Source organism: Montipora capricornis, chromosome 1, assembly GCF_036669925.1.
Source record: "Montipora capricornis isolate CH-2021 chromosome 1, ASM3666992v2, whole genome shotgun sequence".
In the NCBI taxonomy this organism is placed as follows: Eukaryota; Metazoa; Cnidaria; class Anthozoa; order Scleractinia; family Acroporidae; genus Montipora; species Montipora capricornis.
In genome coordinates, this window is record NC_090883.1 from 30,194,877 (window position 1) to 30,209,876 (window position 15,000).

General features: G+C 40.9%; 2 protein-coding genes across 6 annotated transcripts in view; one reads left to right on the top strand and one right to left on the bottom strand.

Annotated features, from left to right (window-relative positions):
- The window catches only part of LOC138038315 (striated muscle preferentially expressed protein kinase-like), a 390,347-nt gene that overhangs the window by 224,466 nt on the left and 150,881 nt on the right, over positions 1 to 15,000 (bottom strand). The window lies entirely within an intron of this gene.
- The window catches only part of LOC138038112 (uncharacterized), a 41,583-nt gene that overhangs the window by 718 nt on the left and 25,865 nt on the right, over positions 1 to 15,000 (top strand). For 2 of the 5 annotated variants that reach the window (XM_068883952.1, XM_068883936.1), the window contains exons 3-25: positions 542 to 870; positions 1,157 to 1,295; positions 1,548 to 1,876; positions 2,025 to 2,163; positions 2,431 to 2,759; positions 2,908 to 3,046; positions 3,314 to 3,642; positions 3,791 to 3,929; positions 4,198 to 4,526; positions 4,675 to 4,813; positions 5,081 to 5,409; positions 5,558 to 5,696; positions 5,964 to 6,292; positions 6,441 to 6,579; positions 6,847 to 7,175; positions 7,324 to 7,462; positions 7,731 to 8,059; positions 8,208 to 8,346; positions 8,614 to 8,942; positions 9,091 to 9,229; positions 9,497 to 9,825; positions 10,295 to 10,433; positions 14,760 to 14,873. In XM_068883952.1, coding sequence (XP_068740053.1) covers positions 542 to 870; positions 1,157 to 1,295; positions 1,548 to 1,876; positions 2,025 to 2,163; positions 2,431 to 2,759; positions 2,908 to 3,046; positions 3,314 to 3,642; positions 3,791 to 3,929; positions 4,198 to 4,526; positions 4,675 to 4,813; positions 5,081 to 5,409; positions 5,558 to 5,696; positions 5,964 to 6,292; positions 6,441 to 6,579; positions 6,847 to 7,175; positions 7,324 to 7,462; positions 7,731 to 8,059; positions 8,208 to 8,346; positions 8,614 to 8,942; positions 9,091 to 9,229; positions 9,497 to 9,825; positions 10,295 to 10,433; positions 14,760 to 14,873 — 5,262 coding nt within the window. Of the gene's footprint in view, positions 1 to 541; positions 871 to 1,156; positions 1,296 to 1,547; positions 1,877 to 2,024; positions 2,164 to 2,430; positions 2,760 to 2,907; positions 3,047 to 3,313; positions 3,643 to 3,790; positions 3,930 to 4,197; positions 4,527 to 4,674; positions 4,814 to 5,080; positions 5,410 to 5,557; positions 5,697 to 5,963; positions 6,293 to 6,440; positions 6,580 to 6,846; positions 7,176 to 7,323; positions 7,463 to 7,730; positions 8,060 to 8,207; positions 8,347 to 8,613; positions 8,943 to 9,090; positions 9,230 to 9,496; positions 9,826 to 10,294; positions 10,434 to 14,173; positions 14,322 to 14,759; positions 14,874 to 15,000 lie in introns of those variants that run through there. The other 3 variants (XM_068883965.1, XM_068883943.1, XM_068883960.1) reach the window with 3 other exon arrangements.

Here is a 15,000-nt window from a genome sequence, read left to right on the forward strand (position 1 = left end):
GTTTATTTCTTTTCGCTCGTCAAATATTAGATACCTCCTAATCAAATGGCGAATTGTGTTGACCTAACTTTATTGAACTAAACACACAATTAAAATGAATATCCTAAATGGTAAACGAAAATCATATTCGCTTGCATCGGAAACAATCAAACGAAACTTTAAAAAAAAATTCCCTCCAAAATACCGTGGCACTTGTTTAGAAAAAAAAAAAAAAGCAAATGACTGGATTTCATTCCAGAGATTTACAACTCTGTTTCACTGCAGTTGTTATAATTGCCAAACTTAAGTTTTAAAATGTTTCGTGGGTTGCTGCTGCTTGAAAGAAAGCACCAAGCCATTCCCGAATTGCATACTATAGTAGTAATAACCATTGGCCTCGTAATGGGCCTGCCATTTCCTCCATGCCAACCCAACAAGATATTTCATTGGCCAACAGATTGTGCGCTAAAAGACACTTAATATCAATATCAAAGCTATTGCTACCTGCTTAAACTAATGCGTCTTAAAACTTTCCAAATAAATTAAACTTGCTTTTTTCCAGGGTGTGACGATGCCCTTGGCATGAAAAGTCGCGCAATTCCTGATAGCAAAATCACTGCTTCCTCACAGTGGGACCCAAATCATGCTGCCCATCAGGCAAGACTACACTTTCCAGGAGCTCCTGGCAAAGCAGCATCATGGTCATCTCGCACTAATGATATCCATCAGTGGCTGCAGATTGATCTGGGCAGTCAGAACACTAAATTGACAGCAATAGCCAGCCAAGGAAGAGCTGATCTCGATCAGTGGGTCACCAAGTTCAAGTTGCAGTACAGTGACAATGGCGTCCACTTTTATTACTACAAAGAGCCAGGCCAAGGTGCCCCCAAGGTGAACCAAAACTGAAAAGGATAAAGCCAACTTTGTTTTTCGTGTTTTAAAGGCCCGATGCTTTTAAGCAAAGAAATTTGGTTTACGATGAAAGCGCTCTCCGTTTCAATCTTACTGATACCCATTATTATTTCTTATCATTCAAGATAAAACCATCCCCACCTCCCCCCCCCTCCCCTAATTGTGCGAATGGCGAACGGCAAAAAAACTTGTTTCAGCATGAAATAGTTTTTTTAGAGTATTGCAAAGTTACTAATACGCATATTCAATTAAAATCCTTTTTCAGGAATTTTCTGCGAACACAGACCGCAACACAGTTGCTTACCATCAACTACCCCAGGCAGTCACAGCAAAATACATCCGCATTCGACCGACAGCTTGGCACGCTCATATATCCATGAGACTAGAAATTTTTGGCTGCAAAGGTGCTGGATCGTTTTTATTTTCAAAAAAGATTGTTACTTTAAGAATAGATTACCAACATCAAAAGACCTCAACAAATTTCAAATGTCCTCTTTGCGAACTCAAAAGAATACATGTGTCAATACATGTTTCACTTACGGCCATTAAATGCGATATACCTGAAAAAAAGAAAATCGACTTCAAGAAGGATAGTTGCAACAGAAAATACGTCGCTCAACGTCCCTTAATTAAAATTGAATGCTCCTTATTTTCAGAATGCAAAAACGCACTTGGTATGAAAAATCATGCACTACCTGATAGCAAAATCACAGCTTCTTCACAGTGGGACCCTAATCACGCTGCCCATCAGGCAAGACTACACTTTCCAGGAGCTCCTGGCAAAGCAGCATCATGGTCATCTCGCACTAATGATATCAATCAGTGGCTGCAGATTGATCTGCGCAGTCAGAACACTAAATTGACAGCAATAGCCAGCCAAGGAAGAGCTGATCTCGATCAGTGGGTCACCAAGTTCAAGTTGCAGTACAGTGACAATGGCGTCCACTTTTATTACTACAAAGAACCAGGCCAAAGTGCACCCAAGGTAAACCAAAACTGAAAAGGATAAAGTTTACTTTCTCTTTTGTTTTTTAAAGGCCTGATGCTTTTCAGAAAAGAAACTTGCTTCAGGATGAAGCTGTTCTTTGTTTCAGCCTTTTTATACAAATGCTTATTTCTTAATATGTTATTAGGAGTTTGCTGCAAACACTGACCGCAACACAGTTGTTTACCATGAACTATCCCAGGAAGTCAGAGCAAAATACATCCGCTTTCGACCGACAGCTTGGCATAATCATATATCCATGAGAATAGAAGTTTTTGGTTGCAAAGGTACTGGTTCATTTCTTGCATTTTGTGGCAACTATGTTAAAGAGAATATTGTTGCATAAATAATGCCCTAAATTGAGCAAAATTGAACTATACTTATTGCCGTTTTAACTGACACTTTTAATAGATATTCCACGTCGGGAAATATAACTAAAGAAATCCTGAGAAATTAGTTTATCTCTAAGAAATATAATCCATGGCGTAACACAACGGGTACGCATATTGTCTTGTAATTCCGTTTATTAAGCGTTTGTTACTACTTATTTTCAGAATGTAACGATGCTCTTGGCATAGAAAGTCATGTCATTCCCGATAGCAAACTCACAGCTTCTTCACAGTGGGACCCTAATCACGCTGCCCATCAGGCAAGACTACACTTTCCAGGAGCTCCTGGCAAAGCAGCATCATGGTCATCTCGCACTAATGATATCAATCAGTGGCTGCAGATTGATCTGGGCAGTCAGAACACTAAATTGACAGCAATAGCCAGCCAAGGAAGAGCTGATCTCGATCAGTGGGTCACCAAGTTCAAGTTGCAGTACAGTGACAATGGCGTCCACTTTTATTACTACAAAGAACCAGGCCATGGTGCACCCAAGGTGAACCAAAACTGAAAGGGATAAAGTTTACTTTCTCTTTTGTTTTTTAAAGGCCTGATGCTTTTCAGAAAAGAAACTTGCTTCAGGATGAAACTGTTCTTTGTTTCAGCCTTCTTATACAAATTTTTATTTCTTAATATGTTATTAGGAGTTTGCTGCAAACACTGACCGCAACACAGTTGTTTACCATGAACTATCGCAGGCAGTCAGAGCAAAATACATCCGCATTCGACCGACAGCTTGGCATAATCATATATCCATGAGAATAGAAGTTTTTGGTTGCAAAGGTACTGGTTCATTTCTTGCATTTTGTGGCAACTATGTTAAAGAGAATATTGTTGCATAAATAATGCCCTAAATTGAGCAAAATTGAACTATACTTATTGCCGTTTTAACTGACACTTTTAATAGATATTCCACGTCGGGAAATATAACTAAAGAAATCCTGAGAAATTAGTTTATCTCTAAGAAATATAATCCATGGCGTAACACAACAGGTACGCATATTCTCTTGTAATTCCGTTTATTAAGCGTTTGTTACTACTTATTTTCAGAATGTCACGATGCTCTTGGCATAGAAAGTCATGTCATTCCCGATAGCAAACTCACAGCTTCTTCACAGTGGGACCCTAATCACGCTGCCCATCAGGCAAGACTACACTTTCCAGGAGCTCCTGGCAAAGCAGCATCATGGTCATCTCGCACTAATGATATCAATCAGTGGCTGCAGATTGATCTGGGCATTCAGAACACTAAATTGACAGCATTAGCCAGCCAAGGAAGAGCTGACCTCGATCAGTGGGTCACCAAGTTCAAGTTGCAGTACAGTAACAATGGCGTCCACTTTTATTACTACAAAGAACCAGGCCAAGGTGCCCCCAAGGTGAACCAAAACTGAAAAGGATAAAGTTTACTTTTTCTTTTCTAGTTTAAGGGCCTGAATCTTTTAAGTAAAGAAACATGTTTCAGGATGAAGCTGTTCTTTGTTTCAGCCTTGTTATACAAATTTTTATTTCTTATTATGTTCTTAGGAGTTTGCTGCAAACACTGACCGCAACACAGTTGTTTACCATGAACTATCCCAGGCAGTCAGAGCAAAATACATCCGCATTCGACCAACAGCTTGGCATAATCATATATCCATGAGAATAGAAGTTTTTGGTTGCAAAGGTACTCCTTCATTTTTCGCATTTTGTGGAAACTGTGGTAAAGAGAATATTGTTGCATAAATAATGCCATAAATTGAGCAAAATTGAACTATACTTATTGCCGTTTCAACTGCTACTTTTATGAGATATTCCAATTCGGGAAATATAACTAAAGAAATCCTTAGAAATTAGTTTATCTCTAACAAAGATAATCCATGGGGTACCACAACAGGTACGCATATTGTCTTGTAATTTCGTTTACTAAGTGTTTATTACTACTTTTTTTTCAGAATGTCACGATGCTCTTGGCATAGAAAGTCATGTCATTCCCGATAACAAAATCACAGCTTCTTCACAGTGGGACCCTAATCACGCTGCCCATCAGGCAAGACTACACTTTCCAGGAGCTCCTGGCAAAGCAGCATCATGGTCATCTCGCACTAATGCTATCAATCAGTGGCTGCAGATTGATCTGGGCAGTCAGAACACTAAATTGACAGCAATAGCCAGCCAAGGAAGAGCTGATCTCGATCAGTGGGTCACCAAGTTCAAGTTGCAGTACAGTGACAATGGCGTCCACTTTTATTACTACAAAGAACCAGGCCAAAGTGCACCCAAGGTAAACCAAAACTGAAAAGGATAAAGTTTACTTTCTCTTTTGTTTTTTAAAGGCCTGATGCTTTTCAGAAAAGAAACTTGCTTCAGGATGAAACTGTTCTTTGTTTCAGCCTTCTTATACAAATGCTTATTTCTTAATATGTTATTAGGAGTTTGCTGCAAACACTGACCGCAACACAGTTGTTTACCATGAACTATCCCAGGCAGTCAGAGCAAAATACATCCGCATTCAACCGACAGCTTGGCATAATCATATATCCATGAGAGTAGAAGTTTTTGGTTGCAAAGGTACTGGTTCATTTCTTGCATTTTGTGGCAACTATGTTAAAGAGAATATTGTTGCATAAATAATGTCGTAAATTGAGCAAAATTGAACTATACTTATTGCCGTTTTAACTGACACTTTTAATAGATATTCCACGTCGGGAAATATAACTAAAGAAATCCTGAGAAATTAGTTTATCTTTAAGAAATATAATCCATGGCGTAACACAACAGGTACGCATATTGTCTTGTAATTCCGTTTATTAAGCGTTTGTTACTACTTATTTTCAGAATGTAACGATGCTCTTGGCATAGAAAGTCATGTCATTCCCGATAGCAAACTCACAGCTTCTTCACAGTGGGACCCTAATCACGCTGCCCATCAGGCAAGACTACACTTTCCAGGAGCTCCTGGCAAAGCAGCATCATGGTCATCTCGCACTAATGATATCAATCAGTGGCTGCAGATTGATCTGGGCATTCAGAACACTAAATTGACAGCATTAGCCAGCCAAGGAAGAGCTGACCTCGATCAGTGGGTCACCAAGTTCAAGTTGCAGTACAGTAACAATGGCGTCCACTTTTATTACTACATAGAACCAGGCCAAGGTGCCCCCAAGGTCAACCAAAACTGAAAAGGATAAAGTTTACTTTCTCTTTTGTAGTTTAAGGGCCTGAATCTTTTAAGAAAAGAAACATGTTTCAGGATGAAGCTGTTCTTTGTTTCAGCCTTGTTATACAAATTTTTATTTCTTAATATGTTATTAGGAGTTTGCTGCAAACACTGACCGCAACACAGTTGGTTACCATGAACTATCCCAGGCAGTCAGAGCAAAATACATCCGCATTCAACCGACAGCTTGGCATAATCATATATCCATGAGAATAGAAGTTTTTGGTTGCAAAGGTACTCCTTCATTTTTCGCATTTTGTGGAATAGGTGGTAAAGAGAATATTGTTGCATAAATAATGCCATAAATTGAGCAAAATTGAACTATACTTATTGCCGTTTAAACTGATACTTTTAATAGATATTCCACATCGGGACATATAACTAAAGAAATCCTGCGAAATTATTTATCTCTAAGAAATATAATCCATGGGGTACCACAACAGGTACGCATATTGTCTTGTAATTCCGTTTATTAAGCGTTTATTACTACTTTTTTTTCAGAATGTCACGATGCTCTTGGCATAGAAAGTCATGTCATTCCCGATAGCAAATTCACAGCTTCTTCACAGTGGGACCCTAATCACGCTGCCCATCAGGCAAGACTACACTTTCCAGGAGCTCCTGGCAAAGCAGCATCATGGTCATCTCGCACTAATGATATCAATCAGTGGCTGCAGATTGATCTGGGCAGTCAGAACACTAAATTGACAGCAATAGCCAGCCAAGGAAGAGCTGATCTCGATCAGTGGGTCACCAAGTTCAAGTTGCAGTACAGTGACAATGGCGTCCACTTTTATTACTACAAAGAACCAGGCCAAAGTGCACCCAAGGTAAACCAAAACTGAAAAGGATAAAGTTTACTTTCTCTTTTGTTTTTTAAAGGCCTGATGCTTTTCAGAAAAGAAACTTGCTTCAGGATGAAACTGTTCTTTGTTTCAGCCTTCTTATAAAAATTTTTATTTCTTAATATGTTATTAGGAGTTTGCTGCAAACACTGACCGCAACACAGTTGTTTACCATGAACTATCGCAGGCAGTCAGAGCAAAATACATCCGCATTCGACCGACAGCTTGGCATAATCATATATCCATGAGAATAGAAGTTTTTGGTTGCAAAGGTACTGGTTCATTTCTTGCATTTTGTGGCAACTATGTTAAAGAGAATATTGTTGCATAAATAATGCCATAAATTGAGCAAAATTGAACTATACTTATTGCCGTTTCAACTGCTACTTTTAATAGATATTCCACGTCGGGACATATAACTAAAGAAATCCTGAGAAATTATTTATCTCTAAGAAATATAATCCATGGGGTACCACAACAGGTACGCATATTGTCTTGTAATTTCGTTTATTAAGCGTTTATTACTACTTTTTTTTCAGAATGTCACGATGCTCTTGGCATAGAAAGTCATGTCATTCCCGATAACAAAATCACAGCTTCTTCACAGTGGGACCCTAATCACGCTGCCCATCAGGCAAGACTACACTTTCCAGGAGCTCCTGGCAAAGCAGCATCATGGTCATCTCGCACTAATGATATCAATCAGTGGCTGCAGATTGATCTGGGCAGTCAGAACACTAAATTGACAGCAATAGCCAGCCAAGGAAGAGCTGATCTCGATCAGTGGGTCACCAAGTTCAAGTTGCAGTACAGTGACAATGGCGTCCACTTTTATTACTACAAAGAACCAGGCCAAAGTGCACCCAAGGTAAACCAAAACTGAAAAGGATAAAGTTTACTTTCTCTTTTGTTTTTTAAAGACCTGATGCTTTTCAGAAAAGAAACTTGCTTCAGGATGAAACTGTTCTTTGTTTCAGCCTTCTTATACAAAAGTTTATTTCTTAATATGTTATTAGGAGTTTGCTGCAAACACTGACCGCAACACAGTTGTTTACCATGAACTATCCCAGGCAGTCAGAGCAAAATACATCCGCATTCGACCGACAGCTTGGCATAATCATATATCCATGAGAATAGAAGTTTTTGGTTGCAAAGGTACTGGTTCATTTCTTGCATTTTGTGGCAACTATGTTAAAGAGAATATTGTTGCATAAATAATGCCCTAAATTGAGCAAAATTGAACTATACTTATTGCCGTTTTAACTGACACTTTTAATAGATATTCCACGTCGGGAAATATAACTAAAGAAATCCTGAGAAATTAGTTTATCTCTAAGAAATATAATCCATGGGGTACCACAACAGGTACGCATATTGTCTTGTAATTTCGTTTATTAAGCGTTTATTACTACTTTTTTTTCAGAATGTCACGATGCTCTTGGCATAGAAAGTCATGTCATTCCCGATAGCAAAATCACAGCTTCTTCACAGTGGGACCCTAATCACGCTGCCCATCAGGCAAGACTACACTTTCCAGGAGCTCCTGGCAAAGCAGCATCATGGTCATCTCGCACTAATGACATCAATCAGTGGCTGCAGATTGATCTGGGCAGTCAGAACACTAAATTGACAGCAATAGCCAGCCAAGGAAGAGCTGATCTCGATCAGTGGGTCACCAAGTTCAAGTTGCAGTACAGTGACAATGGCGTCCACTTTTATTACTACAAAGAACCAGGCCATGGTGCACCCAAGGTGAACCAAAACTGAAAAGGATAAAGTTTACTTTCTCTTTTGTTTTTTAAAGGCCTGATGCTTTTCAGAAAAGAAACTTGCTTCAGGATGAAACTGTTCTTTGTTTCAGCCTTCTTATACAAATGCTTATTTCTTATTATGTTCTTAGGAGTTTGCTGCAAACACTGACCGCAACACAGTTGTTTACCATGAACTATCCCAGGGAGTCAGAGCAAAATACATCCGCATTCGACCGACAGCTTGGCATAATCATACATCCATGAGAATAGAAGTTTTTGGTTGCAAAGGTACTGGTTCATTTCTTGCATTTTGTGGCAACTATGTTAAAGAGAATATTGTTGCATAAATAATGTCGTAAATTGAGCAAAATTGAACTAGACTTATTGCCGTTTCAACTGATACTTTTAATAGATATTGCACGTCGGGACATATAACTAAAGAAATCCTGAGAAATTAGTTCATCTCTAAAAAATATAATCCATGGGGTACCACAACAGGTACGCATATTGTCTTGTAATTCCGTTTATTAAGCGTTTATTACTCCTTTTTTTCAGAATGTCGTGATGCTCTTGGCATAGAAAGTCATGTCATTCCCGATAGCAAACTCACAGCTTCTTCACAGTGGGACCCTAATCACGCTGCCCATCAGGCAAGACTACACTTTCCAGGAGCTCCTGGCAAAGCAGCATCATGGTCATCTCGCACTAATGACATCAATCAGTGGCTGCAGATTGATCTGGGCAGTCAGAACACTAAATTGACAGCAATAGCCAGCCAAGGAAGAGCTGATCTCGATCAGTGGGTCACCAAGTTCAAGTTGCAGTACAGTGACAATGGCGTCCACTTTTATTACTACAAAGAACCAGGCCACGGTGCACCCAAGGTGAACCAAAACTGAAAAGGATAAAGTTTACTTTCTCTTTTGTTTTTTAAAGGCCTGATGCTTTTCAGAAAAGAAACTTGCTTCAGGATGAAACTGTTCTTTGTTTCAGCCTTCTTATACAAATGCTTATTTCTTAATATGTTATTAGGAGTTTGCTGCAAACACAGACCGCAACACAGTTGCTTACCATCAACTACCCCAGGCAGTCAGAGCAAAATACATCCGCATTCGACCGACGGCTTGGCATAATCATATATCCATGAGAATAGAAGCTTTTGGTTGCAAAGGTACTCGTTCATTTCTTGCATTTTGTGGCAACTATGTTAAAGAGAATATTGTTGCATAAATAATGTCGTAAATTGAGCAAAATTGAACTATACTTATTGCCGTTTTAACTGATACTTTTAATAGATATTCCACATCGGGACATATAACTAAAGAAATCCTGAGAAATTAGTTTATCTCTAAGAAATATAATCCTTGGGGTAACACAACCTGTACGCATATTGTCTTGTAATTCCGGTTATTAAGCGTTTGTTACTACTTATTTTCAGAATGTGACAATGCTCTTGGCATAGAAAGTCATGTCATTCCCGATAGCAAACTCACAGCTTCTTCACAGTGGGACCCTAATCACGCTGCCCATCAGGCAAGACTACACTTTCCAGGAGCTCCTGGCAAAGCAGCATCATGGTCATCTCGCACTAATGATATCAATCAGTGGCTGCAGATTGATCTGGGCATTCAGAACACTAAATTGACAGCATTAGCCAGCCAAGGAAGAGCTGATCTCGATCAGTGGGTCACCAAGTTTAAGTTGCAGTACAGTAACAATGGCGTTCACTTTTATTACTACAAAGAACCAGGCCACGGTGCCCCCAAGGTGAACCAAAACTGAAAAGGATAAAGTTTACTTTCTCTTTTGTAGTTTAAGGGCCTAAATCTTTTAAGAAAAGAAACATGTTTCAGGATGAAACTGTTCTTTGTTTCAGCCTTCTTATACAGGTTCTTATTTCTTATTCGCACTAATGATATCAATCAGTGGCTGCAGATTGATCTGGGCAGTCAGAACACTAAATTGGCAGCAATAGCCAGCCAAGGAAGAGCTGATTCCGAATAGTGGGTCACCAAGTTCAAGTTGCAGTACAGTGACAATGGCGTTTACTTTTATTACTACAAAGAGCCAGGCCAAGGTGCCCCCAAGGTGAACCAAAACTGAAAAGGATAAAGCTTACTTTCTCTTTTGTGTTTTAAGGGCCTGATGCTTTTCACCAAAGAAACTTGTTTTAGGATGAAACTGTTCTTTGTTTTAGCCTTCTTATACAAATGTTTATTTCTTATTATGTTCTTAGGAGTTTGCTGCAAACACTGACCGCAACACAGTCGGTTACCATGAACTATCCCAGGCAGTCAGAGCAAAATACATCCGCATTCGACCGACAGCTTGGCATAATCATATATCCATGAGAATAGAAGTTTTTGGTTGCAAAGGTACTCGTTCATTTCTTGCATTTGCTGGCAACTAGGTTAAAGAGAATATTGTTGCACATAAATAATGCCCTGAATTGAGCAAAATTGAGCTATACCTATTGCCGATTTAACCGATACTTTTAATAGATATTACACGTCGGGACATAAAGAAATCTGGCCGACTTTAAACTGGACACCACAGCCCCCGGCAGAGTAAAACTTCAACGCAGACAACATAAAGCATAGGGGAAAGGGCGTCGCCCTGCCTGACCCTCCGCAGCAAAGGAACAGTATTGGAAAGGAAATCGTTAACTAGAATACGCATATAAGCGCCGTTATACAAAGTGAAAATCCAGCTACAAAAGGAGGGCCCAAAACCGAAGTGCTCTAAAAGATTAGTCAGAAAGGACCGATTATTGCGATCTAAGGCTTTCTCCTGGTCTAAAAAGACGAGAATACCTGTCTCGCCGGTTCTCTCAATAAAATCAAGTGTATCGCGACGAAGAGCCAAATTAGAAGAAATAGATCTACCTGGAACAGAACATGTCTGATCAGGGTCTACAACAGACCCCAACACTTTTTTTAAACGGAGGGGAAGGGTTTTTGAACAAATCTTATAATCCACATTCAGTAACGAAATGGGGCGCCAGTTTTTTTAGATTTCTACGATCATCTTTCTTATGAACAAGACGCGTAACACTCGATTTCATAGAGTCACACGGTTCACGGTGGGCGAGAGACTCATTAAACATATCAGCTAAAAGGATTCCCAAGAGGGACCAGAACGCAGAATAAAACTCAACAGTGAAGCCGTCAGAATCGGGCGTTTTGTTCCTATTAGAGAGGTGAGGGGCCTCGGACGCCTCGTTCAAATAAAGAAGACCCTCGCATGATTCGCGCTCAGCATCCGATAACCGGCGGATAACACAGCAAGATTTTAGTTGCGATAAGCCGGAGTCGAGGGAAACCGACCTTCCCAATTTGTCAAGCGCCGAGTCAAAACAATTCACATCCCCCCCCCCCCTCCCAATCAGGAGCCAGGAGTTTGGAAGAAAAAAGGACGGGGCCGACTGAACGAAAATCTTTCTCTCAGCCGGAATCATCGGCACATAAAGGTTAACTAGATTAAGATTACAATCGTCAAACTTAACAAGTAAGCTGAGAATGCGCCCACTATGATCCTTCTGCCAAACAGAAACATTATTACGAAAAACATCAGAACATAAGATAACTATCCCCCCCCCCCCACCCCCATCTCCTCCCGACAGCAGGGGTCCAGAAGCTGGGGCCCCGTCCACGAAGAGGAGAAGGAGCGCAGAACAGGTTTCTTGAATGAAACAAAAGTCTAAGCACGAAGCACGAAAGAAATCAGAGACCAAGGAAAACTTACGTTGGCTTAAACCGCTAACATTAATCGTAGCGCACTTTAAGAAGGCTAAACTAAGTGGGGGCATCCTCATTTACTACGGACAGACGAGACGCCTTGCCCAAAGCGGCGCGTTGGGACGAGCCATGTCGAGATCTCTTCCTTCGGCGAGGGGCCCGCTCAGACACAGGAGACATATTATCAGGCATAGCTTTAGAATCGATCAGTTCAGATGTGGAAATACTCTCAGGCTTAGATTCATCACTTTCAACACTCGTATCGGCCAGGGAAGAAACGGGAAATTCCTACACTCCGGGAGCTTGACCATGAGGGGCATCCTTGATGAGGCCTTGAGAAGATAAACGGTCAGGCGCAGGCTCAGAAGAAAGGGCCGAGGCCAAGGGCTAGTCAAATTCAGCTTCCAGGGAACCGTCCTCAGACCATGCCGAATCTTCCTCTGCATTCTCCATTGGGCGGCTATCAAGATCTACGTCACCTGAATCAGCTTTATCAGCATCTAGAGTAGGGGGAGGCACATCCCCGGGAAGGGGTTCAGCAGCAGGCAGGCTCGGGGGCTCAGCATTAACGACATCACGATGCGAAAGCGGGCGGCGATACCAAGAGTGGCGGCACTCAATGGCCATGTGGCCAGGTTCTTTACAAATACAGCATCGAACCCCAGCAGGACAATCACAGGCATGATGGTCAATCACTTCACAGTTAAAGCAGAGCATCTGACGACACTCTTGGGCCAAATGACCTGGCTCGTTGCATCTTCTACAGGTTTTCACCAGGCCTTCGTACTGGACGCGAAGAAGGTACTTACCAAAAGGAAGGTATGACGGGATGGGGCCGTCGATACACATGCGAAGAGTACGGATACCATTCTGGACCTGGGGGAAGCCCTGGACGGTGCAGCGACGCTGGGAGTAAACAGTGCCATACTTCGACAAACGGAAGGCCAAAGCCGAGTCAGGTAACTCAAAAGGAGCGTCATACACAACAACATAAGACAAGGCTCTGCCTGCAAGATGAGCTGCATGGGCTGGTTTGCAACAAAGAAAGACTACTGCTGCAGAAATTTGTTTCGGATCTCCTCTTTCGTGAAGGTGAGGACCACTGACCCATTCTGGTATCTCTGAAGACAACGGACTGACGTCGGAGGAAAGCCATCTCTCACCAAGCTATCAAAGATTTGCTTAGTCGTAAATGAGCTGTCAGGGAGTGTGAAGTATGCAGAAGTAGGACGATCAGGCATGACATTCAAAACATCAAAATGTTCTCTTTCAAAAGAAGACAGATAGGACCTACGACGCGGAGCTACACTGGAAACTTTTGGCCGAGAATCAACAGCACCAAGAGTCACTCTATCAGCATAAGAGCCACCAGGACTGGTAGCCATGTGGGATGGCGAATCAGATTGACCAGCTCCAGAAACAGGGGGAGGCACAGGCGTATTCTCAACAATATCAGACCACAGAGGAGATACAGGCGTAGGCTGACATACCGAAAATAATTTAGGGTAGGACCCACGCCGTTCCCTCCCGGCAGGTACTTAGGACAGGGTCCAACAAAAAAAGAAAAAGCCAATTAGTCCACCACAAGTCTGCAGTGCTGATGTCTAGGATGGAGGTTAAGCTATAAAGCCACACAGATGTGGTACATCCAAGCCATGCTAGAGTGCTCAAATTAGCGAGCTAGTGAGTGTGCGCAATTGCTAGCAGCCATGACTCATCTTAGTAAAGTGCTCAATTTGAACATGAAAGCACAAGCTTTGTAATGCCAAAGAGCTATAGTACAGTAAGGTAGGGAGGGGATATATTAGCAACTGATTGCCTTAATTACTTAGGATCACCAGCCTATTCCCGTTTGGATGGCTATTCATGAGGCATTTCTGAGAAATACAACACACAAGGTTAATTTGGGAACAGAAATCAGCACAACTAAGCAATTAAGTGAAATGTGGCTCAGCCAGGAATTGAACTTGGGTCTCCAGATTACCGATTTTAAATGGCTATTATTTTAAACACCTAACGGAAAATGCCATAGATCTTATAATCATCTTTTGCGCGTGCCTACACGCGTCTTTCGGTTCTGGGCGTAAAAACCATCATCCTCATTAAGTCCTTTGGGGCGCAGTGGCTCTGTCGATTAACTGTATACTTAAATGAGTTAATCCCAAATGTCCCGAACTATGAAAATGCTGGTAAAGAAAGTCATCATTGCTCTAATTTCCAGAAGACAACTATGCCCTTTGCTGTCTTACTACCTGAATAGTTTAGACACTTTAATGCAATCTATTCGAAAGGGACTCTAAATGTTCATAATTTAGGGGGAAAGGAGGACGAGTCGAGAAGCCAAAATAACACTAATCTTTTATTTATTTTTTTACTAGAATTGAGAAGAAGGTAATGTTGCCAAAGGAAAGGATATAAATGAATTTCATTTCTTGCTGATCCTGTTGAAGAAGATTATAAAATCTTACCATTGATTCTTCCTACTTAAAAAAGAAATAAAAGAAGCGCTTCTCCGCTATATCTTTCTCCTGGATGTCATACGTTGTTCTAGGCATTATTATATATAGCCACACAGTTGGGAGCAAGTGATTTTGTTCGGCTCATGTATTCCCGCGAATGGAGTCGTTTAAATAAATTGAACAACAAACGGACCTCCTCCTAACTGAGTGGCTTTATAGTTGACTTGGTAAAGTATTGCACCGTTATTGCATAGGTAATGAGTTCGAATCCCGTTAAAGCCACCTGAATTTTTTTAGGTGTCAGTGAATGAAAATTGCTTAAATTGTCCAGATAAGTGTGAGGATCACGTCATGCACCTTTAAAGATTCCTGTGCTATTTTCCAGTCATGAATGGAAAATATGACCTAAATCCTACCAAAATGACCACACATGCCTTGCATAATTCTTCGAATAGTAACAAACCATATTCAACTTCCGATCATATGACATATTTCGTTTGACTAGCGATGATCCAGTGTGATAAGAATCCATGCAAAAATGGTGGAATCTGCATAAAGCAAGAGGGAAAAAGCAGCTGCAACTGCATTCAAGGATTTAAAGGAAAACACTGTGATCAAGGTAAAACGGTGCGCGTAAGATTACTAATTCATAAGATAATCAACGGCGGTTACGATTTCGGGAATTTTGACACTATTGATTTACTTTAAACAACTTTGAGATCCTGGGAAATTTTTAAAGGCATTCC